General features: G+C 39.6%; 1 protein-coding gene across 1 annotated transcript in view; it reads left to right on the top strand.

The window, feature by feature from the left end:
• Nucleotides 1–26,627, top strand: part of CCSER2 (coiled-coil serine rich protein 2) — a 62,833-nt gene extending 36,206 nt beyond the window's left edge. Inside the window, exons 8-11 of the mRNA XM_054174671.1 lie at nucleotides 1,121–1,204; nucleotides 5,110–5,196; nucleotides 6,690–6,788; nucleotides 25,283–26,627. Of these exons, the coding sequence (XP_054030646.1) occupies nucleotides 1,121–1,204; nucleotides 5,110–5,196; nucleotides 6,690–6,788; nucleotides 25,283–26,104 (1,092 nt within the window). The 3' untranslated portion in view covers nucleotides 26,105–26,627. The remainder of the gene's footprint in view (nucleotides 1–1,120; nucleotides 1,205–5,109; nucleotides 5,197–6,689; nucleotides 6,789–25,282) is intronic.
• The last annotated feature ends 236 nt before the right edge of the window (nucleotides 26,628–26,863 follow it).

Here is a 26,863-nt window from a genome sequence, read left to right as displayed (position 1 = left end):
ACATGCTGCAGTTATTTTCTACAAATACAATCTTAAGCATTGAGGTCATTGAGTTAAACTCCCATATGAGAACCCTTTAAAACCCAGAGGAGAATACTGTAAGGTAGAACATTCATTTATTCGTAACGAATGTAGCAGGTGGAGAAGATACATGGGGAGTAGGGGAGTAAATTTTTTATACCAATAAAATGGGGGTTATGAATATCCATGACCATGACATACCTGTACTGTAGTTGTTGTCACTCTTAAGATTGGATACAACAACATGGTACAAACCTGAGAATGTCACAATGATACATCCTCAGCTTTTGGTCTGTGACTTGACTCTAACATGACCTTTTCAGAGTTGAGTGCTGCAGCCTTAGACTGCACATAATGGCTCTGTGTATTTTTTTTTTCTGGGTGTGTGTGTCCTTCAGAATGGACCTAGACAAATACTCTTTTGTTATTTTTTGTTAATTCTGTTAATGCCTCATGTGTTTAATTTTAAAGTTCATGTCTGTCATGACAGGGGAAAGAGTACTTCCTATGGAAGGGGACTGGGGAGTAGATGATTTCTGAGGTCTCTTCTAACGTAAGCCATTCTAGGATTGTACTTTTGTGTGGTTCCAATTTTTATCATTTATATTTAGTTCTGATAGCTGTGAATTAATTATGTATTAGTCTGCCCAGCAGCAAGTGCTGCCATTCTGGGTAATAATTTGTTGCTGAAATATTTTGGCTGTGTATTTTGGTACTGCTCGGATGTCATCATCTGTTTGACTTGCATTCTGAAGGTAATGAAGCTTTTAAAATGACATAGCATCACTACTGCTTCCTGATGTGACACACTGGAACACAATGGCCAGTTTTAAGCAGATTATTGTGCAAAATGAATACACTTCAACATAACTGCAGCTATTTGTATGAGTTTGTGAGCAGCGGGATGCTATTCGTGACCCCTGTTTGGGCACTGTACCCATGCTGCAGGAAGGGAGGGGAAAAAGAAAACCCAGAGTGAGAGCTCAGAAATTGTAACAGGTTCTGCAGAGATATGTCTTCATCTGTGAAAGGGACGTTACAAGGGAGTTGTTTCAGCAAGTAACTTGTGTTTTTGTTCTTGTCTTTGGTTCTCTGACAGAATGATGAAAATGTGTCTGCCCAGGACATCTCATTCTCAATTCCATCAAGTCCAGAACCAGAAGAACATGAGCCAACTTTTAAGGTAAATGACACTGATTTACTCTGCAGAAAAAGATACAAATCACTTAATGTTTTAAAAATACAAACTAAAAACTTGTGTCATTATAAAGTAGTGCTTCTGGCATCCTTTTTTCCCCTATTAAAGTGCAAATGTAGTATGTTTATACACTTAATCTTTTCAGTTTTGTTAAAATAGAAGTTTGGTTTTAATTTTTTTTTAACCTTTTAAAATATGTGTTTGAAAAGGTTAGCACAGGTTTGCCTTTTGGTATTTGTAGCACTCTTGTGGGAATTAACAGGGGTGAAGTAACATCCTTCAAAAAATTTCTGCCACCTTGGAACGTTGGAATTGGAAAAGACAATTTTTGCTGTCAACAGTAATCATAGCATACTTACTCAATCATTTTGTTACATTTGCTATTGACTGCAGGTTAAAATATCTTTATCTAAATTAAGTTGTTCCTGAGCTAATGCAGGTAACTTAAAAATCCATGTGAACCCCACGAAGTCAAAGATGAGTTTGTTTTAGAAGGGGTGTTAAAGGAAGAAGCGATCGCTTGGGATATTGTAAAAAAGAGATCATCTTTTATGGTCACAACACTTTGTGATTTTTATAGTGGCAAAATTTTGTGGCAATTGCCTCAGGCTCGTAGTGTAAAATCAGGATAGAAAGATCACTCACCCTGTGCTAGGGGAGAGGAACAAGACTTGCCAAAGACATAATGAAATTACAAGTACATCTTGAAAACAAAGAATGGTTAAGATTGTATTCTTGGCCAAATCCTGGGTTCAGGGACTGAGGTTTGCCAAAGCTGTAGGTCCATATGCAGCATCCTTTCACAACTCTGGTTTCCATGTTGTTAACATTTTAGATGGTCTTTCCTCTTTAATTGTTGTCTGATATATTTGTTGTGCTTGTCCTTCTACAGTCATCTCCATCAAAATCTTAGATCCTTAGTCTTAATTCCTAGAGGAAAAACTAATGCTTAGACAGATGGATGTTGGTCTCTTCTCCCAGGCGGCCAGTACCAGAACAAGAGGACACAGTCTCAGGCTGCGCCAGGGGAGGTTCAGGCTGGATGTTAGGAAAAAGTTCTATACAGAAAGAGTGATTGCCCATTGGAATGGGCTGCCTGGGGAGGTGGTGGAGTCGCCATCATTGGAGGTTTGCAGGAGAAGGCTTGATGGGGTGCTTGGTGCCGTGGGTTAGTTGCTTGGGTGGTGTTGAATTGGTTGATGAGTTGGATGCGATGATCTTGAAGGTCTCTTCCAACCTGGTTTATTCTATGTATTCTCTTAACAAATATGTTAGGCTTAACTGACATTTTGAATTGTTACTTTTGTGATTGATGCTGGCATATGACTTGAAAGAATTTACAACTTAATTGGTCTGAGTTACCCTAAAGCAGTGAGCAATGACATCTTCAGTGAAACTAGAATAGTAAATGTATGCTGCTAAATGGAAGCATGCCCCTTAATTTACAGCCTAGCTATAATGGCACAGTTAAAAAATCAATTAAAAATGCCTTGTGATGAGAAATGATTAAAAAAAAAAAAAAATCACTTGCTTATTCCCCAAATTTTTAAGTCTGTACTTTTGCATGATTAAGTGTTCAGTTTTTAGTAGGATGCACTCACGTCAGTCCATAGAGTCATAGAATGGCTTAGGCTGGAAGGGAGCTTAAACTCCAGTCTTGCTGCCACAGGCAGGGATGCCTCTCAACTAGTCTCAGCTGCCCAAGGCCTCATCCAACCTGGTCTTAAAACACCCTCAGGGAGGAGGCATCTACAATCTTCTGGGCAACTTATTTCAGAGTCTCACTACCCTGGGGTAATCACTGTGCACCTGAAGGGTGGCTGAGAGATTAGGCCCAGCCAACATGGATTTAGGAAGGGCAGGTCCTACCTGACCAACCTGATCTCCTATGATCAGGTGAACTGCCTGGTGGATGTGGGGAAGGCTAGGGATGTAGTCTTTCTGGGCTTCAGCAAGGCCTTTGACACTGTCCCCCACAACAAATTCCTTGCCAAGCTGTCAGCCTGTGGCTTGGACAGCAGCACTCTGCGCTGGATTAGGAACTGGCTGGAGGGCCGAGCCCAGAGAGTGGTGGTGAATGGTGCCACAGCCAGCTGGCAGCCAGTCACTAGTGATGTCCCCCAGGAATCAGTGCTGGGCCCTATCCTGATCAATAACTTTCTTGATGATCTGGATGAGGGGATTGAGTCAGTCATCAGTAAATTTGCAGACGTCACCAAGTTGCGGGCATGTGTTGATCTGTTAGAGGGTAGAAGGGCTCTGCAGAGGGACTTTGACGGGCTGGACAGATGGGCAGAGTCCAACATGATAGCATTCAAACAATTCAAGTGCTGGGTGCTGCACTTTGGTCACAACAACCACATGCAGTGCTACAGGCTGGGGTCAGGGTGGCTGGAGAGCAGCCAGGCAGAAAGGGATTTGGGGGTACTGGTTGACAGCCAGCTGAACATGAGCCAGCAGTGTGCCCAGGTGGCCAAGAAGGCCAATGGCATCCTGGCCTGCATCAGAATTAGTGTGGCCAGCAGGAGCAGGGAAGTCATTGTGCCCCTGTACTCAGCACTGGCTAGGCCACACCTTGAGTCCTGTGTCCAGTTCTGGGCCCCTCAATTTAAGAAGGACATCGAGACTCTTGAACGTGTCCAGAGAAGGGTAACGAGGCTGGGGAGAGGCCTTGAGCACAAGCCCTACAAGGAGAGGCTGAGGGAGCTGGGATTGTTTAGCCTGGAGAAGAGGAGGCTTAGGGGAGACCTTATTTCTGTCTACAACTTACCTGAAAGGTGGTTGTAGCCAGGAGGGGGTTGGTCTCTTCTCCCAGACAACCTGTGAGAGAACAAGAGGACACAGTCTCAAGCTGAGCCAGGGTAAGGGTAGGCTTAAGGTGAGGAGAAAGTTTTTCACAGAGTGAGAGTTGTTAGCTATTAGAATGCGCTGCCCAGGGAGTCACCATCCCTGGACGTGTTCAAAAAGGGATTGGATGTGGCACTTGGTGCCGTGGTTTAGTAGTCGTGAGGTCTTGGGTGACAGGTTGGACTTGATGATCTTTGAAGTCTTTTCCAACCTTACTGATTCTGTGATTCTATGATTCTATAACCAAATACTGAAGAAATTTTTCCTAAGATCAGTCTAAACCTACTCCCCTTCAGCTTAAAAACATTACCCCTTTTTGTTATTGCTAGACACCCTTATGAAATGTACCTCTTCAGGCTTCCTGTAGGATCCCTTCAGGTATTTCAAAGCAGCTCTAAGGTCCCCTTGGTGTGCTTTCTTGTGTAGGCTGAGCTACCCCAGCTGCCTCAGCCTGTCACCATGGCAGAGGATCTAGCCCTTGGATCACCTTTGTGGCTCTCTGGACTCACTCCAACAGCTCTGTGTCCTTATGATGGGGACCCCAGAACTGGACACAGTACCTGAGTTGTGCTACTTGCATTCAGTAATTGTAGTTACACTTCTGTTTTTGAAGTACTTTTATTTCTGCCATTTTAAAATAGTGGTTTGCCTAACTTTTAAGCTTCAGGTTAGTGTGTGGTTTTTTGGTGTTGTTTTTTTTTTATTGGATGATGAGTAACAGGTGGTGTTTGACTGCTTGGAATGTTAAACTTCTTGATTATGGTTGATTGTACAACAGATGAATTACTGCATTAAAGATGCATGTGATCTCCTTACCCTGGAAAATTTAGTGAGTCAGCTCAGCCTCCTTGACTGCTAGTCAAGTTTCTTCATTCTTTAGGTTATATACCTACAGCTCATTTTACTATGTGACTGAGAGGAAAGCATATGCTAATGTTACTGCCAGTCCTCCCTGAACATCTGATGCCATGTCCTGTAGAGGTGTTCATGTGGATTGTATCACTCTTACAGAAAATCTCATATTGCCTGCTGTTGTTTTGCAGATGGCTGATCTGCTGAATGAGATCAGGCAGCTTAAAGATGAACTGAAGAAGAAGGATGAAACAATCAACCAATTAGAACATCAACTTGTAAGTATGGTGCCAGCTGCTTCACAAAATCCCAACGTGCACTTCCATAGGAAATTGTTATGGAGGCTAGACATTTAATTATTTCCTATGCTTTCATAACAAAAGTGGAGTTAGTTCTTTTTAGACCCACCTGATTGATGGGTCTGTAAGCATTTAGTTCTACATGTTCTAGTGTGTTTGCAGTTATACACCTGGGATCTTTAATTCTGTAGGCCAGTCATGATTTATATGTAGGGCATTAAGCAAGTATGTTTATGAAAATGTTAAATATATTTAATTTCCAAAACAAACCTTTTGAACATAAAATTCGAGCAGCTGTTCAGAAATAGCAGTGAGTAAATATAAGGGACTTTATGCTTAGTGCTTTAAAAATTGACAAACAGTAGGCTTATTGTTCTGCCTGAAGGTTTTTTTTGTTCTATCTTCTTTCCCATACTGTCCATTAGTTCAATAAGGAATCCCACCGTAGAATTTAAAGCCAAGCAAGACAGTATTAGTAGCTGATTTTTTTTTTTTAATACAAATTAGAACAAAATATGTTGAATAGTAAGATTAAATTGGCCAAATAAATAAAAGTTGTGGTGGAAGTATTTTTGTCATACATCCATTGCAGGTAGACACAAGTCCTCAAGCAAAAGTCAAGTATACCTACTCGTTTTTATTATTTGCTCTTGTTCTTAGTTCTCTTTGGATTTTGCTCTGTGTATCATTGCATTTGATTCTGGTAAACTCCCCTGCCATGACAGTTCTTGCAAAACAGCTCCCCATTTTCAAGCCATTTCAAGCTGTGGCTAGAGACAGCCTTATGTGACTAATGAAGTGTTTAGCTGTGTACTGAAATTGACCCGTGGTCTTCATCCTTACCCTGTCTAGAATGAGATAATTCCCTCTCAAACAAAAATGACAGGCTCAGATTTCACTTTCAGTTCTGCTTAAAAATGGAATTCCAGATCACAGCATACCTAAACAAATGATCTTCTTGTCTGTTAGTATTTTGCAGTAGGTGTTGTTTTTTCCCCCAATAGAATTAGTCTCACTCTTAACATCATTCTTAAAAGATTTCTTCAAGGAAATTTCACATTTCCTGATAGGCTTCCAGAGTTTCTTAGCTGCAAGAGAGTCTTAAGTTACTGCAGTAAATGAAGACTTTTCTTGCAGCTAAGAACCTCTGTGGTAAAGATGGGTGAAATTTCTGTTTGTAATTATTGAAAGGTGACTTTAAGAACATTGTGCTTCAGAAATTTAAGCATATCAGATTCCTTTCCCCAAAATCCCTAATTATTCTGGATTTTTTCTAAATCCACTTTGGGAAGAGAAGCAGTTGTGCAGCACTGTAAATAGTGGTTTCTATGCTTCAATCATACTGTGTTGTACTGTCAAGTAATGCATGATGTTTGAACACGGGACCTTGTCTTCATTTTCAAGAGGCTTTGTCAGTTTTCTGCTAACAAATTTTCCTTTCTCTTTCTATTTTTTTTTTGGGGCTGATTAAGGCTGTTAGATGTAACTGCCAGAAAGACAGTCAAAGACCTACAGGGACAACATGCGCGTATGCTGATAAATTTACACAAACCTCCTGGAGGAGGAGTTCTGTGAGTGAACCGTGTCATTCCATCTCACTTGTGACTTCTGCATTTTATTTCCTACTGCTTTTACTGCCACACAAGTGGGCCTTGTTTAGGAGATTCTGTGCTGTATGTCAGAGTGGTAGCTCTTCCGTGCATTGCTTCCATTCTTTTGCAACTCTTTCATTTAAACATCTATTACAAACATTTCTTTTAGGTATGTAAACTTTAAAAATCTCTTTAAAGGGTGATTACCTTTTGCACTGATTATGTTACAGTCAGTCCAAGCTGTTTATCTAATTATACAGAAGATATCTTCCTGTATGCTCACTTCAAAGTTATAGGTGTCTTTATTTGGATTTTTTTTCCTGGTGAAAGTTTCATCGTTGATTCATAGAATGGTTTAGGTTGGAAGGGACCTTAAAGATCGTCCAGTTCTAACCCACTGGCAGAGAAATCTTCCACTAGGCCAGGTTGCTTAAGGTCTCATCCACCCTGGCCTTGAACATTGTTGAGAAAAAGAAAGAGTATAGCCTAAGTTTCAGTAAATAAGTGTAAAAAGAAAAGTTACTCCTCTAATATAACTTTATTCTTCAAAAAAAGTCATTGGGTGAAAAGCACTTTGACAAAGGACATTTTCATTCTCATATGTTGTTTCATGGATGACATTTGTTTCTGTTACATAAAACCTAAGTGCCTTATAGAATGATAATAGAATACTTAGGGGAGGAACGACATATTTGATATTAACAATAATAATACCCTTGAATGATTAGCAGCGCCTTTGTCAGTCACCAGCAAATTTGTCTTTTCATCTTGAAGCTACAGCTCCAGCTAGAGAATCCTAAGAGTGTTCTAAAACAGCAAAAGTGGGTTAGTTCCTGTTTTTTCTTTGTTTTTACCCTGCCATATGTTACTTGATGTAAGGTGCTAGTAAAGATAAATTTCCCCTGCTATCCTTCTCAAATTATTTTGTTAAATACACAGTGCTAGGATAGAAATACCACCACACTGAATGTTTACCAGTTGCTAGCAAATAGCTTTATCTTGACACCATGCTTTCCTACTGTCTTCTGTGTGCAAAGAATTCAATGTGAGAACAGAACCTTAAGTATCTTTTGTTTTGCTCTGACACATGTGTTCCAGAATGTGTGTAATGTCTTTGTTTATCCCATTTCTCTTTTCCTGTTACTTGAGTACTTCTGAACTTTTCTTTTTTTTAAGCTTTAATTTCATGTATGTGATGTTTAATTGATGTTTCATATATGTGATGTTCATTTGATGTTTTTTGTGCATTGATGCTATTATAAGATTAGTGACTGTTTTTGCTTCCATGTTCCTTTTTATTCCTGTCTCATTTTATACATAAATCCTGAAGCAGAGTACTTATCGTTGAAAGTCAGTTGCGAACTACAGGAGCTTTAGGTTGAGTGACCTGTTTCCAAAAGACATTTGCTTTGGTGTGAAGAAGTTTGGGTTAATTTTTTTTTCTTTTAAAAAAGTCCAAAAAACCCCACTGCTATATTCATGGTTGTGTATTGGATGTATGTATATGATCACAGAATCACAGAACCACTTAAAGCTGGAGAAGACTTTTAAGATCGAGTCCGACTGTAACCCAATTACCATTACCACTGAATGATATCCTGAAATGCCACATCTACAGCTTTGTGAGCACCTGCAGGGATGGTTACTCCTCCACCTCCCTGGGCAGCTTGTTCCAATGCCTCGCCACTCTCTCAGTAAAGATGTTTTTCCTAATGTCCAATATAAACCTCCCCTGGGACAATTTAAACCCTTTTCCTCTTGTCCTGTCTCCAGTTACTTGGGAAACTGACACCAGTCTTACTCCAACCTCCTTCCAGATAGTTGTAGAGAGCAATTAAGATCTCCCCTTATGCTTGCCTTCTCCAGACTAAAGAATTCCAACTCTTCTAGCTGCTCCTTGTATGCTATGCCCTCCAAACCCTTCACTAGCCTTGTTTTTCTTCTCTGGAAACCCTCCAGGACCTCAATGTCTTTTTTTTTTCTATGGTGCTCAGAATTTAACACAGTACTCCAAGCTGTGGCCTCACCAGAGCTGAGTACAGGAGCACAGTCACTTCCAGGCCAGGATGTCATTGGCCTTCTTGGCCACCTGGGCTCACCGCTGAGTCATGTTCAGCCATTTGCCCATCAGTACCTTCAGCCCATTGATTTAACCTGTTCAGATCTCTCTACTGTGCCTTCCTACCCTTGAGCAGATCAACACCACTGCTGACTTTAGTGTCATCTGCAAACTTGTTGATGGTGCCCTTGATCCCCTCATCCAAATCATTAATAAAGATGTTAAACGGAACTGGCCCCAGTACCAAGACATGGGGTACACCACTTGTGAACAGCAATCAGCTGGGCTTATGGGTTATGGATACACATGCATGTGTGTGCAGGCATATGATCAGTAGATGATGACACAATAAACATCTCAGTAGTTTTATCTACATGCCTATGATGGAAATTGAGAAAGGAGTTTGAAGTGCTGATATGTTTTTGCAGCCAACTGCCTTTCAGAAGCTTTTATTTGTAAAGGATGGCTGGAAAGCTTTCGGCAAAGTGTGGTGGGGTTTTTTAGTGTCTCGTCATTTGTGTATTTGTAAGTTACAGGCTTTGAATGGACAAGCAGAAATTGATAGGAGCTCCTTAATGAGGGATTTTGTAAAGGAAGGTGGTAGTCTTGCTGGTGTAGCTAACTTTCAGTTCTAACAATCACACCTCAACTTCAGCAGTTGCTTTGCTAACATGCATATGCCTGCACAACTTAATAGATCTATGAATGCAGAAAAAACACAGGCATGAAATCATTGTTGATCTGGAACCCAGTAACACAAAATGTCACTTGTAGAAAAGAGGCACAATTTGCTCTGTTTTGAGGCAGGGGTACAATAAATGGAAACAGAGGAGACACCCAAGTAAAATATTCTCACAAAAAGAAAAGATGTTTCTCCTTAACATTCCTGTTCAGTTTAAGAGTCTTGAACTGAGGGTATAGGCTGGGAGAAATCAGGTTTATTGTTCCTAAAGGTGGTGTGAATCATGAAATGAAGTTAAATGTTTATGGAATGATGAAGTTTTTGTATAGACTATATTTTTAAAACCCAAATAATGATTGAGCATCTTGGCAATGAGAGAATTGCTCCTTTGAGGCATATAACCTTCTTTTTTCTTTAAGCTTAAGTTGTCAAAGTTGATGAATATTTAACTGTTTTGGGGTTTTTGTGTAAGAGTTGACCTGCCAGTCACTTTAAATGATTGTGAATGTAAGAAAATTGCTTTAGTTCCATTATCGTAACTTCAGACTTTATTCTGGCAGTTTATGAATTCTGGAATTGATGCTATGTGTTGGTTTCTGAAGCATAAATAACATTCTAGGAACATAGAGCAATTTACTGATTGGAAAAAAAAATATGGAAGTGCTTCAAGAAACATTAGTGTTTCACAAAGAATAGATACTGGAATAAGCTAGGAAATGGTAAGAGTGGCAACTGGCTATTAAAACATTTCAGCTTGGGGTGAGGGTTGGACTGGATGACCTTTGAGGTCTCTTCCAGATATATTCTGTGATTCTGTGAATGGCAGCAATTTATTGCATCTTTTCTGTCCATTTGGAACAGCCAATATTTCTGATCACTTCATGGCTCACCCAGTAAAGAGGCAAGTGAATATAATTAAACATACTCTTTTAAAAATGTCACAGAATCACAGAATGGCTAGAGTTGGAAGGGATTCTTTAAAGATCAACTAGTTCCAACCTTCCTTCTATAGGCAGGGACACCTCTCACTATACCAGGTTGCTTAGAGCTTCATCCAGCATGGTTTTAAACACTTCCAGGAATAAGGCATGTCATTAACTTCTAAAGAAACAATATGTTTATGTTTTTCTTTCTTTCTGCCTTTATTACCACTTATTTCCAGAAAATAGCCCATCCTGATGCGATTATAAACTTGTCTGGTGCTATGCTTTTTAGAGACTGCCGTTTTTGAAAGCATATTTAGTTGGGTGGGTTTTTTTTTCCTCTTCCCACCCCTCCCATTTAAAAGGCAAATGTGTATATAAATGGAAGCTGTGTAACTTCAGGTTAGTCATTGGAACTTAGTACTCATGCAGTAAAACCTAATGGCTGCAAAGAAATCTTTTGGAAATTTGGCCTATTAATAATCAATGGCTAGGTACCAATTGCCTGGCTGCTCTGTCTGCTGCATGGTATTTCTTGTAACTAGTCTCCTGACAGTGTGCTGAAAATCTGTGGAATTGCTGACTGATAACTTGGAATTTCTGGATAGCTGTCTTCAGGATGAAGGCTTGTACAAGTATTCCTTGATGGTGGTTTTAGAAAGATGTCTTACAGCTCTCTTCTACAGAATTCACTTGCAGTTAATCTTATAATTGTTTTGGCTGGAGAATCATTGAGTCCGACCTTCAACCCAACACCACCATGCCTGTTAAAGTATGTCCTGAAGTGCCATGTCCATACATTTCTTGAACATCTCCAGGAACTGTGACTCTGCCACCTCTGGACTGTCTGTTCCAGTACCTGAACACTCTTACTTAGGTTTTGAGCATAAAATTTCCTGAAGAAGTTAAAGTTGACAGAAATAGCTTACCAAGAATGTAATCTGTGGTAATGCAGAATTTGTGGCATTATTTCTGTAATATTAAATACCAATACTGTTGTTGAGATTTTGAGGGCAAAGTGGTTAGATGTCAAGTTCAGGTCAACAAGTTTTTGGTTTGTCAAAGTGGAAAAGTTGTTTGCAGATGCTGAGAAGTAGAAGACAAGCAAGCGAATTAGAAAGCCCTGAATTTGGTTGGCATTGTAGGTAAGATTCTGACCTCTCAGGTTCATTAGTGTAACACAACTACTATTTCATGGATGCTCAGTAGATAGCATATAGGAAAAGCTGTTTTTTCTCCTTGCTGTCAGAGCAGTACACAGTGATTAGGCTTTGCTTCCTAAATGTGTATACGTTCTTCTTGTTGACAATATGACAACAAAACCCCTCAGTCTGCATGGGAGCATGCTTATTCTTCTTCTTAGCTACATCTCTGCTTCTGCAGTGAGATCTTCCTTACTTTCCATTTGAGCCTTCCAGTTGTTTGTTCCAAAGCCTTTCACATTTGTTTTGATGAACTTTTTTTTTTTTTTTTTTTTTAAATGTCTTTCAACCTTGGCCTTAAACTCCCTTTGAGATTTGACTCTGGAACCATGAATTTAACTTTTCAGATTTTGAAGCCAAGTCACTCTGTTAGTGTTTATCTTAACATTCACCCTAGGTTTCTCTCATTCTCTCTGCCATTTCTTTGCTGATCTGTTATAACATGCATGCTTAGTGAGACAGAACCATAGCTGGATTTAAGATAGTCATGTGGTGCATCTATTTCTTGTACTGTTAACAGTGACAGCACATAACACATAGGGGCATACACAGAAGAAAGGCTCTTTAAAACCTTCACAGGCAGTTCTTTTCGGTTTAGTGCAAATTGGCACATAAGACGCTTTTTTGGGTAATTTTTGTTTGTTTGTTTGGGGGCTTTTGTGCGGGTGGGGTTTTTTGTGTGTGTGTGGTGTGGTGTGGTTGGTTGGTTGGTTTTTGGACCTATTCACTTCCCAAAGACTGTTGCATGTCAGAAATGCTTATTAATCATCACCTTCTGGGTGCTAGATGGCAAGAGGAGACTACTGCAGTTGTTTGCATTAATACTTAAAAGTATGTAAGTCTAGGTTTGGTCATTATGTGGAGCTCTGTGACAAGTGGCAATGCTGGATGAGGTGCAGCCAAAAATCACTTGTACTTGGAAGTGCTCAAAGGTTCCAGTCGTATGGATAAAAATTTATCTTTCTTGTGTTTGTGGTTCTGTAACAGAAAATTCTTCTTAAAGCAGAAACCGTTTGGGATATTGGTGTATCCTTGGAGCAAGAGCCAGAATACTTGGCTGTTGGCCTAAAGTTACTGTGTAACAACAGCTTAGAAACCTTTCTCTTGTCCTGTTCTGGCAGAAGCAGTTACTTTCGTTGCTGCGATTGCTCATTCTAAGGCTGAGGTTTCTTCATGGCAATAGGGAAGTCTGCTTTTGCTGTGCAGTTAGTCAGAACTTCATAAAGCACTTAGCAGCAATTGTACAATTCATCAGAATCTCTGAAGAACATTCATCCTTTACAAACACACACACACACACAGTTCTTAGTCTACTTTATTTGAGCTGGTCTTATTTTTCCACTCCTGAATCTGCTGTTTTGCCTGGTATTTAAAGTTCTGAATCACTTCTCTTTTGGAATGCTTTTGCTGTTTCACAATTCTAGTATCTGGGAAGTGAGAAGGATGGGATCTAAGCTTAGTGGCTTGATGCAGTGAGCAGATAGGGGAGGAGCTGCTGAAATGCAAGTGGAAAGACTTGCTTCGAAACCCAGGAAAACCCATTGAAATCCCATCAGATGTTTATGTTTTGATTTTAGTAAAAATGAGGTAAGTCATATTCTCATTTTTCAGTTCTGGCATTGTTTCCTTGTAAGATTTAAGGACTACCTAATAAATTCTCAGTATATCCTCCTCCATCCTTGGCTCAACTGATGCTGATCTGATGTGTAATTAAGCAGCACTTGTTATGTTTTTTATTTTTTTTTTAACAAATAAGGAATCTGGCATTTATTTGACATTTGCCTATACAAGCAGTATAAACTCTTAAGACTACTGCCAGATCAAGAGCTAGTTATTTTGCTTGTCATTATAGAATGTTCTCCTGCATTTGGGAAAAGGGGATTGAACAATGCCTGGAGACGAACTCAATTTAGCAGGCAAAAAACACTGAAGGAAGTTAACTTGCACTTACTTCATTTACTTCTCCAGTCAGAGTAATGTGTCAATAACATGAAGAATTATTGAGAGGACTGTTCTTAGTGCTTTGCTCTGAAGTGCTGTTATGGATTCTTAAAAATTACTGGAATGTATCAAAGCATCTAAATATTTATTTGCTTTTACAGTAGTATCACAACTGTTATCTAGCTCATCTGCCTTGTATTTGTCTTAATCTTTCTCTTTAAAGAGGAGAAGGGAAAGGATACAAAATTTTCACCTCCCTTCTTGATGCATTAAAAAATTTAAAGACCTCTGTAAAAAAGCCCATTGCCAACTTGGATAAATCTCTACAAGATGAAACCTATTCTTGAGAATACTGTGCTTTTTACTATCTGAAGATTAAGTTATTGTTTAGAGAGCGGAAAGAATCCTTTGTTGTTATCTCACCTTGAGACAATTTAGAATGAAGTGTGAACAAACCTGAGAAATTAAGTATTCTTTTTTACAGTGCTGTGAAAATCCAAAGCTGCTGTTAATGTCTCATCAATCATTAATTTTGTTCCGAGGAATATTTCTGTATTTAGTACTTAGCTGATGCAACTTAAGTTATTTTTTCATCTTGCTTGACTGAAGTACGTACCGTTGTTCTTTCACGCAGCAGCCTAAAAATTGTGTTGATTTTTAATGGCTACCGATGAAGGCCTTCCGAGTGTTAGGTAATCGATATCTCCATCTAGAGACAATCAGATTAAAGAACTTGTTTAATTTTTTTTCCTTGGATTTTGCTCCAAGAATCATTTCATCTCAGCTTCTGAAGAAGAACAAAGAGGTCTTGTCAGATTTTTTCCCCCTTTATTTCCTGTTCTAAAGTCTTCTGGCTGGCAAATTCTAAAATTTTATTAAATGCACATGTTAAGTTACACCTGAGCAGTACTGAAGTGTGGAATAGTTGTAGGTAAAAATCTAACTAGACTGAGATAGCTGGAAAGTCAGGAAAGTGCTTAAAGTTCTCCTATGATAAAATCAGTTTATTTCTTTATAGAAATAATGTAATGCTTAACTTTCTTTGAAAAGAAGCAGCATGGAAATAAAACTTCATTGTTTGTCCAGCCCTGGCAGTATTACCCGCAGCAGATATACCAGCAGAGAAACTGGAGAGGAGGGACAAACTGTGTTCATGGTTTCCTTGATACAGATGTTCTTTCAGACATCTTATGCTTGCTGTCTCAAAGAGTAACTACAACTTGTTGCTTTTGATACCTGCTGGTTACTGGTAACCAGGAGGTGGTGGCAGTCATTACTGATAGCACAATATTCAAGAACTTGTAGAGGCAGAAGTTTTCACCTGCTAAAGGGTGAAAGAATTGTAAAGACTTAAACACCTTTCGCTGAAGTAGGAAGTTAAGTTTATGCAGTTTAAGAGGGCAGTTTGAACTTGGATAGATTTCTTTTAAAGCTTAGGGTATGGAGAAAATTATAGACTACTTCTTCTTGTTTTGAGAATGAAACTACTATAGTGTCCCTGCTGTGGTGATCTAAAATGTCTGACAGGCAAGCCCAGCATTGGCGTGGACATGCACAGTTCTCTAGTCCTGTAATGGAGTACTCAAGGTCCAAGAGCAAAGTGAAAGGAAAACAGTTCTATGTTACTTGTCTTCTACATTTAATAATAATATGAAAACATGAGGGAAATGGCCTCCAAAGGGCTAGGATTTGCTAGAAAAATGTGTTTCTATGCATTTGAAATTTTTTATTGTAAACTAAAGCTGACAGCAGATTAGTGTTAAAAAACTTACTGCTTGGTGAAGCATTTCAAAAACACCTTTGAAAGCTGAAAAAATGCAATTTTTAGTATGTATTTTAAAAAAGAAAAGCTCAATTCCTATACTTTTCCCTTGAAACCGTCTTTAACAGATGTATGAGCATATATGTACTGAATAAAAATGGAGGCATTTTGTAAGACTTTTTTTTTTTGCTAGTTCAGGGCATCATGATGTCATTTTTCCTCTGGGCTCATTTGCTTTTTGGTAGCATTTGCTTTTACAAAGTAGAACTGGGAAGTGATACCATTATGGGGGGAGAAGAAAGAATGGGATGGCTTTTTGGTGTCTTGTTTTTTCCCTGTTCTCTTTTTTTATTATACTTCTCCCCCTCTCTCTTTCTGCACAGGGTGGGTATTCTGCTCCCTCCTTCTCTCCCTGGCAGGGCTCATTCCAGGGCATCCCTCGGACTGTTCCACCGCACCGCAGACAGAGTGAGTCTGTACTTCTCACTCATCTCCCTCACCGTGTTCCAGTAGAAGCTTCCCTTTTGCACGCACTGTTCATCTTGTAGTATCCTCCTTTCTCAGGCAGATTTACAGGCCTACACCATAGCCTGTGGCTAACCAAAATGCTTCCTTCAGCCAGTGTATAAGCAGCTACCACTTAGAGCTTTGTAACAGTTATTAAATGCTGATTTACTTCAGCAGTTCTTCAGGCAAACCCGAGTAGCCCCTTGTGTTCAGTCTTGTCTTAACATAAATCTTGCTTGCTGCATTTTCCCTGTCTTTTTCATGGCTGTAATATACTATCCTGTTTGTGTATATGTTCTGTTGGCTCATAAGACTGCATGTGTACATATGTGAGTGTATTGACATAAATATGTTGTGGATGTACTTAAAAATGTTGGTGAGAGTGTTGTCATTGTCTCTCACAAGAAATTTTCTTAACATTTCAGAATTACTTCCTTGAAACTAATTTTTGTTTTTTTGTCCCTTTTGGTATTTGTTGTAAAAAAGCTTCTAATACATTGAAGTGGCTGTTGCAAAACTTGCATGATTTATTAACATTCCTTATGTGCTAGCTACAATGTGGGCTGATATAAGATGCATTTGTTCTCTTGGCTTGGATCTGCAAAAAAAAAAGACAATGGTTGATTTTGAAACTGTATGCTTACATAGACATAGAGAAATGGTAAGTCTTACTTTGTGCTTTGGGATTGCATTATAAACAGATAATTGTTCAAAGAAATATAACTAGTTCATAAAGTTATATTTTTTTTTAAATGTACTGTAATTGAAGAATTACAGTGTCTTTGCATAGCAAAACCCAAGAGTGTATTTGGACAAGAAATAAAAGAGTAAAATGCTGGAAAAGTAGTAAGATTTTTAGGGCAAATGGAGATCTGAAGAGCGAGCTGCACCTTCGAAAACAAAACTTAAGTATATTTGAGATTGCAATAATCTTAACTTACTTCAATTGCAAGAAAAATATATTTTGTGTAAAGTATTTTGTAAATTGTGTTTCAAATACTCTCTTGAAGTTTCTGTGACAATGTTCTTTTAACTAACTCATCAGGAATGTATAGCCTGTTTCTTAGGCTTTCCTCTGAGCAATGGAGGGATGTGCTTTATTTTCCTGCGCTGTTTGATGTGGGGCTCTGTGTGTGTGTGTACCAAACGTAAAACCCCTGAAGTTGATCATCATGTCTTCTGTTTCTGGGGCCGGCAGTAGCACAGCCTGACTATTTTTTCTTGTCCTCTCAGCAGAGAGTCCAGGTTTACAAAGATCAGTTCTAGGCTTGAAGAACATACGAATGCCACATTTTGGGGGATTACCAATTGGAGAGAGTCAGAATGGGAGCATGGTGTCTGAGCTACCAGATGTGGTGTTCTGGTGTCATGTTTGCTTTGCTAAACTGAGGGAGAAAACTTTGCTAATCTCCTAGCAGTTCTCTGAGCTCCCACCTCTTCTACTAACTCCAACTTCTCATTCAGGGATTCCATAGCACACTTCCATGACTGAAGCAAGTTGGATCTTTTAGTATGCATCTTACATGTTCTATTAGCAAGAGAAATGAGTGAAAATTTGCCTTTGGCTAATTAACCTAAACTCTAATTAACCTGCTGCTTAGGAAAATGTTTCCTAAGCTGAGCGTTCCTAGCCTTTTTATTTATGTTTTGGGTTTGATGAAAAGATAAATACTAAGAATAAAGACACAGTATAAATGATGAGGTTTCTTGGATGTTTTTGCTGACACACTTGTAAAATCAATTATTTACCACTATGTGAGGAGTCCCTTAAAGTAGAACATTACTGGAATTACTAGCATCCTTCTCTTCCCACATTACTTTTCCCTTGGTTTAGTAGTTCTAGGCCTGCTGGTTTTTGAGCTAGTATGGAATGTCAAATGTGGGGTTTTGAGACACACATTGATCTGGGTATAACCACTGAGAATAAGAAAAAAGCCTTAAAGTATATGCTGATGTTCTTTGAGATAATGTAGAGAAGGTGGTGGAAACATGAAGTAGTCTGTTTTCCTTTGGCTGTGCTTTGTCTGAAGATCTTAGATTTTGATCAGTTTTTTTCCTTTTAACTTCTGTATCCCAAACCTAAAATATCATTTGTTTGTGAATACTGCAAATTCCATTACTGATTTGATAGTAGTGGATATACAGATCACTCACAAGCACTGTAAATTATGAGGGCATAAATCTGTAAGTTGTTCATATTTAGTTGTTTATGTACTACAATATAGTTTTATGGCTGCTGTACAGGACAGGTTATATATCCTTGCTCTCTAATACTACAGTGCTATCACCTGCGTATGGTTTACCTCTATTAGCAGGAGTTGGTCCTAGCATACCTGCTGCTTGTCTTACCCTATCAACATTAACATTTCCCTGTGCTTGTTTTACACCTAATTGGATGCATCTTTTACACCTAATTTTTAGTATTTTCACATTTATTAACTTTAACAGCCTTGAAACAATTCAGCATTTTGTACATTGATTTTTGGGTTTTTTTTGTCATTTGATGAACAAAGCTATGGGGTTTACTTTATAGCATTCATATTCTGGAGCTTTAGTGATGCAGTTAGAAGTCATGTTGTCAATGAACAGATTATGAGATCTCGCTGTAATGCAAGAATATTATACCACTTTTTCTAGGCTCTTAGCCCCAAGTGTTTCTCCACACAGAAACCCTGACTGAAAAAAATGCTTTCTTACTCAGGCATTGTGGTGTTCACAGCTTCGCTTACTGTACACCTCAAGGAAAGTATTTAGACTTTTTTGTATATAAGCATTACAAATAAAGATAATCTAAGCAATTTTAGCAGGTGACACATAGCTTTTTATAACCAGCAAGAAAGCTGCTGTGTGCACATTGAATCAGGTCCCAGGTTTGCTTTTTCATGCATTTTTTTGTTATGCTTAACATGGAAGTGTTTCCAAACCTTTATTTAATGATTCAGGTTCTTTGTGGGGTGTACAAAGTGTTGGTGGTAGAAGATAAAAAGTTGCTTCAGAATGTTATCTTGGAAGTTCTATCACTTATGTTAAGACAGTGGCAAATTATTTAACATGTCCTGTACTCATTACCTTTTTGTCCTTTATATGGAATGATTTTTTGCTGTAAGAAATGATTGTTCAGCTGTAAGAAGAAATGTCTTGGAAGAAAAACTCCCTTCTCTCAAGCTGAGTAGTTGCAGGAGATGTCTCCTGTACCTTAACCAAGTGTATCTTTGTAAGCAAAAGTTAATCTTTCAATGAGGTTGTATTTGTCTGTTCACAGATTGCATTGGATTGGAAAGGACCCTCAAAGGTCATCTTGTCCTGTGTCCCTGCAGTTAGCAGGGACACTTCCAACTAGATCAGGCAGCCAAGGGCCACATCGAGTCTGATCTTGAATGTCTTCAGGGACAGGGCCTCAACCACATCTCTGGGCAGCCTGTTCCAATATTTCACCACTTTCCTTGTGTCCAACCTAAATCTACCCTGCTCTAATTTCAAACCACTGCCCCTTGTCCTGTTGCTACAAGCCCTTCTAAACAGTCCTTCCCCAGCCTTCCTGTAGGTCCCCATCAGATACTAAAACACATCTATAAGGTCTTGCTGGAGCCTTCTCTTCTCCAGGCTGAACAGGACAAATTCTTTTGGCCTGCCTTCAGAAGAGAGGTTCTCCAGCCCTCTGATCATCCTCATGGCCCTCTTCTGGACCTACTCCAGCAGGTCTGTATTTCTCTTGTGTTGGGAGTCCCATAGCTGGACACACTACTTTGGGTGAGATCTCACCAGAGAACAGAAAAGCAGAATTGCTTTTCTTGAACTGCTGGCTAAGCTGTTTACTTTTAGGGCTGCAAGCATGCGCTGTTGGTTCATGTCCAGCTTCTCATCCACCAGCAGCACCAAGTCCTCTTCTGAAGAGCTGCTCTCAATTTCATCTTCCCCCAGCCTATATTGATATCAAAGATTGCCCCAACTAAGGTGCAGGACCTTGCACTTTGCTTTGTTGAACCTCATGAGATTCTTCTTAGCCCGCTTGTCCAGGCCTCTCTGGATGGCATCCTGTCTCTCAGTCGTATCAACCACACCACTCAGCTAGGTATCACCTGCAAACTTGATGAGAGTTCCTTCAACCTCACTGTCAATATCATTGAAGTTACTGAACAGCACTGGTCCCAATACAGACCCTTGAGTGACACCACTTATCACTCCTCTCCATCTGGATATCAAACCCTTGACCACTACCTTTGCATGCAATCATCCAACCTGTTCCTTATCCACTAGACAGTCTACCCATAAAATCCATATCTCTCCAGTTTAGAGAGAAGGATGTGTCAAAGGCTTTACAGAAGTCCAGATAGATGACATCTGTTGGTCTTCCCTTGTCCAGTGATGTAGTCACTGTATTGTAGAAAGCCACCCGGCTGGTCAGGCAGGACTTGCCCTTAGTGAAGCCATGCTGGCTGTCTTGACTTGTATCTTGGTCCTCTGTGTGTTTTAGAATACCTTCCAGGAGGATCAATTCCATGATCTTCCCAGGAACAGAAATGAAGCTTACAGGTCAGTGATTTCCAGGGTTCTCCTTTTTACCCTTTTTTATAATAGGTGCAGTGTTTCCCTTCCAGTCTTCAGGGACCTCACCTGACTGCCAGCACTTTACAAGTATTGTGGAGAGTGGCTTGGTGACTACAGCAGCTTGGCACTACTTCAGAACTCTGGGATGCATCTTATCATGTCACATAGATTTATGTATGTTCACATTCCTCTGGTGGTCTTGAAGTTGATCTTCCCTTATGCTGGGAGGGTCTTTACCCTGCTGGTCTTCACCTAGAGGTCTCTTGACTGGGGATGGGGGAGGAGCAAGATTTCCAGTGAAGAGTGAGGCAAATAGGTTTGAGTACCTCTGGCATCTCCTTGTCCGTACCAGCTCTCCATTCTTACTCATCGGAGGGGGGACACTTTTCTTTAACCTTCCTTTGCTGGTTGATGGACCTGTAGGAGCTGCTTTTGTTATTCTTTGTGTCCCTTGCTGTGTTCAGCTCCAGCTGTGCCTCTGCCTTCCTGGCCTCTACACAACCAGGCAGTGTTGGTATGCTCCTCCCAGGTTACTTGTCCCTGCTTCCACTGTCTACGCAGTTCCCTCTTGCTCTTTATTTTGACCATCAGGTCTTTATGCATCTGTACCAGTCTTTTCCCATCCTTCCTAGATTTCTTACCCATTGGAATCAAGGACTTTTGCATTCTAAGGTTAATATCCTTAAAGATCTGCCAACTGTGCTGAGCTCCTTTGTTCCTGAGGATTTCTTTACCACGGGGGCCTACCGACTAACTCCCTAAGGAGCTGGAATTTTGCCTTCCTAACATTGCCTGTCCTTTTTCACTTAGGACTGCAAAGTTCACCAGTGCATGATCATTGCATCCCAGTCTTCCCCCAGCCTTGACATCACTGATGAATTCCCTTACATTTGTGACCATCAGGTCCAGTATTGCATTCCCTGGTGCAGGGGTCTCGATTATCTCCCTCAAGAAGTTATCACTGAGGCACTGCAGGAGTCTTCCTGATGTGCTACTTTCCCAGCAGGTGTCAGGGTAGTTGAAGTCCCCCAGCAGGACAAGAGCATGTGAGTGCCAAGCCTTCTCTGGCTGGAGTAGAAAGGCTTCATCAGTGGACTCCCCTTGATCTGGTCACCTGTAGCAGGCCCCAACTACTGTCTCTAATTTTTATCCACAAGCTGTTGACCTGTTCCCTGTTCATGGCAGTTCTTGAGGGATGGTTCCTCGTGCTTTGTCCCTTTCCTGACATAAAGGGCAATATCTCTACCCATCCTTCCTCCCCTGTCCCTGTGGTGAAATGAGGGATGTCAGAACTGATCAGAAACCAAAAAAATCTTATCTAGTGGGGTTTGTGTCCCTTTCCCCCTGTCTCTTCTAAAAAGAAACCATGGTAATTTGCAGTCTCTTTGAGCTGGAGGAAGACGAGTTATTAAACAGCATGAGCAATGAAATAAAAATGTGCATTACAGTGTACCTTGTTCATTGTTAGAGATCTTGTATGTGCATGGATGCAAATATTTTTGATATGTAGTTGTAATCCTACACACAATTTCTAAATACAGCTCTAAACAGTATTTCAAGTGTTAAGAGATTAACTGTGTTAGAAGACTTGGAGTTGTAAGAGCAGAGATGTTCCATGCAGTTCTTCCCTGAAATATGATTTGTACAGCATTACTTAAACACTGTTACCTTTGTTTCTCAAGGTGGGATTAAATCCAGCAGGGGACATGGAAATTGCAATTTAAATGGTGAAAAGTTGCAGTTCTGTCATGGCAATTGCTCATTGTTTTGTCTTAGTCCTCTGACATTGTTGTCCTTGTCTTTTTCTTGTCTCTGCTTTCCCATTATGCCATTGGCAAGGAGTTGAGAAGTTAGTCCATTACTTCTGTGATAAAGCGTGGTACAGTACAACTTCAGATTTATTCTCATCTCCTCATGACTTTTCTCTGTAGTGCTTTTTCTCCCCTCCCCGCCCCATGCATGATGCATGTCTATGAGATGTGCATGCAGTTCTCAGATTTCTCATTGCTTCACTTCCCTCACGCCTCAAAATACTGCAGGGAGAAAATGTCTTTATTTGATTCTATGGAGAGCTCCTGCCAGCGCAAAGAAGTCTTTCATTGTTGTACACAAAGGAGCATGTGCACAAAGCATTTCAGCTAATGTACTTTCACTTTGAGGAGAGCTAGTATTATTTCTTTATATTGCTGTCAAAATATTTGAAGAGTCTAACTTTTTGGAGTTGGAGCAGCCTAAAGGAATTGCAGGTGTTTGTCCAGATTATTTTCTTCGTGAAACAAAAAGAGGCTGATTAGCAGGACAGTCTGCACCAAGTCATGGTCTGTCTCACTTTGAAGTTTTATCAAAGTGCACTCAAAGCAATGCAGATGACTAACAGTTTTCTTAAGACTTCCATGGGAAAGAACGCCCTGCCTGAAAGACAGAATTGACCAAACATGAGTCCCTCTGCTGGACGTACAGTCATGACTTCCCTGGCAAAAGGACAACTTCGTGTGTAAGGCCAATATGTAAATTGTGGATTAGGATAATACAGATTTCGGCGACAGATACTTTGTGAACTGTTAGTTGTGTATTTTGCAAGTGATGTTTCTTAGCTCTGTGTCATCTTAATATATGTAGTTCTTTCTAGAGATCAGTAGCCGTGATAATTGGGCAGACTTTGACTAAGCAGAAATTCAAAACTAGAAGACTACCGTATTTAAAACAACTCAGCAAAGATGGTACCACTGTTCTCCTCATTTTTAGCCTGTAGCTGCTCTTTTCTAATTAACTAGCTTTCTGGATAGTAAGCTTCTTAGACCTTTTTAGGTTATGGAGGATGAGGAAAAGAAATATTTGGTTATATTTAGGATGTATAAATGTAAAATTTCGGTTTTACCATAGGTTGAAAAATAGCATAATCATAAGCTTGTTGGTTTGCAGTATTTCAGATGGGTTTATTTCTTTACAAACTGAATTTCTCCTGTAGCTTATGAATTTTTCATTTTTCTGGTTAGTGGGAGTAGGGTTGCTTTTATATCAAAAAGTTAGTATTTGTAATGGTCAGATGGGATATTTGTCTGCGTTTTTGAGGCTGGCATTTTGAAACCCTTTCTAGGTGAGGAGAAAATATTTTCTGACTATTTTTACATACTGAAATTTGACACACTATTGTTAGTTGCAATGGTACTGCAGTTTTGCTCCATTTAGGATTAGAAAGTGTTAATTGAAGTTTTAATTTAGTTTAAGTATATGTATGGGAATCAGGTATGCATTGCTTTGGTTTCTGCACTCGTTTTTAGCAGTTTTTTTGCAGCTGAGGTTTCAAAGCTGTAACAGTTTTAGTATTCTGAATTATTGTGTTTAGTTCTTCCTTCCGGTAGGATTGCTTGGGTAAAAATAATACATATAGCTAAGCTAGTTTTGGTCGTGTAAGGAATAATGTTTTGATGCATATTTGACATCATTTTGAGGGCTTTTAAAAATAATTATTCTTTCCAAAATCCAACTTATTCAGAGTGCTTCACGTATTTGCACTTGACCTGTGTATTGCTTCCTGATGTCACTGATCCAGCTTAGATGTTAGTTCTTCCTACAGGTAGAACCAGTGCATTCTAGAGGGAAAAAAAGCTAGTAAACCAAATTTAGATTCAGAAACCTTGATATTTCTCTCATTACCATTAATTTGGTGTGTGTGTTGGTGGGGGGGTTTTGTTTGGTGGTTCCCCCCGCCCCCCCGATGATGAAACTTGAGGATTCAGTCTTCAGTAATAATCATACCAGGGAAAATATCAAAAGCTTAAATAATCCTGAAATGTGGTGATATCCAAGAAATGTAATGGTTCCCTTCCTTGAGAAAGATGACGAGAGTCATCCAAACCTGAAACATGCTAAAACTAAAATTTGTCTTAATATGTTTTGAGTCTTGTCATCAGTTGTAGAAGTTTTAATAATTCTTACAAGATCTGTATAGAAGTGGAAGGTCTGGGATGTTGTTGTGGAGCTAGCACACAAATTAATCTTTAAGAGTCTTTTTACAGGGAAGAGCAAAGAGAAAATAGAAATGACCCAGAAGAGGTACTGGCAAATCTCTTGTCTGACATGTCTGATTAGCTTGTATCTTCTGATAAAGCATAAAATCTTTGAGTTGTCTTTATTTCTCGTTTATCCATGTGGTAGTATGTGATATCTAGCTTCACATATACTCCATTTTACCCTGGTGTTTCTTTATTGGCCCATTTGAAATCCATTCAAGATAAAACTAAGTGATGCCTGGCGCCTAATTACAACATACCTGTATCCAATTTTCTGACCTCAGTAAGGCAAGGAAAGTGCACTGTAAGTTCATGTGGTCCATTAAACTCCTTTCCTGCCTGTATGGTATAGAACATTGATAAAAGGTTAGGGATAGTGAACCTGAGTATACAGTGAATAGAAATTAAAAGATGGATACACTCTGGTAGCCATTATATTTGGGTATTAAGCATTCCAATCACAACTGATCAGTACTCATGTGCCATTGTTACACTGTCCTGCAGGTTTAGGTGGGGAACCATCAGCCATGCCTTTTTTGTGGTGTGGTGGTTGTTTGTGGTTTTGGTTGGGTTTTTTTAATTTTGTTTTTTTAAAGCTAACTTTTTTTTTGTCCTTATGTTGTTGTGTATTTCAGTGCTGCTTTAATTTCTTCCACTTAAGTTGCATTTGTAGATGCTTCATGAGCCATCCTGTTTTGCTGAAGTCACAGTTTTGATTTAAAAACCAAACAGACAAACAGCCTTTATCAAGCATCCAGCCAGCACATGTTGGATTCAGAATGTTACTTGGTGTTTTCTTTGCCTAATACATGATTGCATTCTTTTATCTTTAACAGCCTCAAGTACTACAGCCTTCCAGCAGCCTTCCCACTTCCACAGACCTCGCCCAGGGAAAACTAATAAAAATGCCACGTATCGAGGCCCACAGTGAATATCCTAAACGTGGTCTGCGTGAAAATAGCAATCATCAGAATCGAAATGCTGCAAATGGCGCTCTCCCAAATAACCTGACTGACGTAAACTCTGTAAAGAGCACACAGTCAAACATAAAAGAGGAGAATGCATCATATTTGGAAAAAATGAAAAATAAAACCACTGAAGACACTGGAGATATGACTTGTAATAAGGAGGGTACATTGCCATCCCATTCCTGTTGTCAGGCCTCTGCACAAGCTGATGCTAGAGAGATGCAGACTGAATTAGCTGTGAAAGGTCAACCCTCATTCACAAATCAGGCTTCTCAGCCAAAGACTTCAAGAATCGCAAAGCCCCCAAATGCTTTAGTGCCTCCTACGATGGCCGTTCTCCCACGATCTGCAAATCATTCCACCGCTTCCAAGGAATGTGAGCTTCTACCATTAAGTAGCTCAACTCAGCTGCAGACAACATCTGGTCAGGATAACCTGAAGGGTAAACAGAGTCAGAAAGTGTCTAAACTTCGCCCACCAACTATGTCCTTTGTTAAATCTAAGCAAATGAGCAGTCAGAAATCCACACTGGTACCTCCAGAGCCTCAAAACACCTTTTCGAAGACTAACATCCCAAAGCCACCAGTACAGAGGAAAGAAAATGTGCAAACACAGAATAGCAGTTTGCATCCTGGGGAGACTTTGCCCTCCAGTCGGCAATCCCGCCTCCCTAAACCAAAGATGCATTGAAGATGTACCTACATTTCAGCAAATGATGCCATACATGAATCTACTCTATTTTGATTGCCTTTGAGGCTACTTTATCTACAGCCTGCAAATCCTGAGTGAATAGTAAAATTAGCTTTTTTCTTTAGCGTTTGCATCCTCTAGCCCATTCAGTTTTCAGGCTCATGTTATCCATTGTGCAGCTTCTCTTGTATTAAAGATTGTTTTGCCCAGTGATCTTAGTGATTAGGCAAATACTGAAGTCTTGGTGATCACGAACACCAGAACGCTGCACAATGTTATTTGAGGATAGCAGAAATCAGGGGTTTTTTTACCTCTGTTTGAGTTGTCAGACAATGAAACTACTCTTTGGTTTAACTTGGTTCTGAGTACTCGTTAGGTTAGAGTGGTGGAAAATTAGACTTGCTAGCAGATGTTTCATTGGCCATAATTCTGACTCTGTATTCCAGAGGCCTATGCAAAAATGCTCGTATTTATCATTATCTCAAGACTGACATATTTAATGTTATTTAATCTGATGGGGGGGGTGGGTGGGTGGCTTGTGTTGTTTTGTTTTGCTGTAATCTGAAGTTGCTCTGTTCTTTATTTATCTCGTTTTCACGGTTCACAGATGTTAAAGCAGATTTCACAGGGTGAAACAAATCTCTCTTAAACATTGTAATATGTTTAAATCTAGAGAAATGTTTTTATTGTGTTGAATAGACACCTTACTGGGTAGGTTCTTAAAAAGCAGTGCTAAGGATACCTGTGCAAAACCTTCCA

The sequence above is a fragment of the Dryobates pubescens genome, chromosome 30 (genome assembly GCF_014839835.1).
Source record: "Dryobates pubescens isolate bDryPub1 chromosome 30, bDryPub1.pri, whole genome shotgun sequence".
NCBI classification, from domain to species: domain Eukaryota; kingdom Metazoa; phylum Chordata; class Aves; order Piciformes; family Picidae; genus Dryobates; species Dryobates pubescens.
The sequence above is the reverse complement of the archived record's forward strand: the minus strand, read 5'-3'. Positions and strand labels throughout refer to the sequence as shown.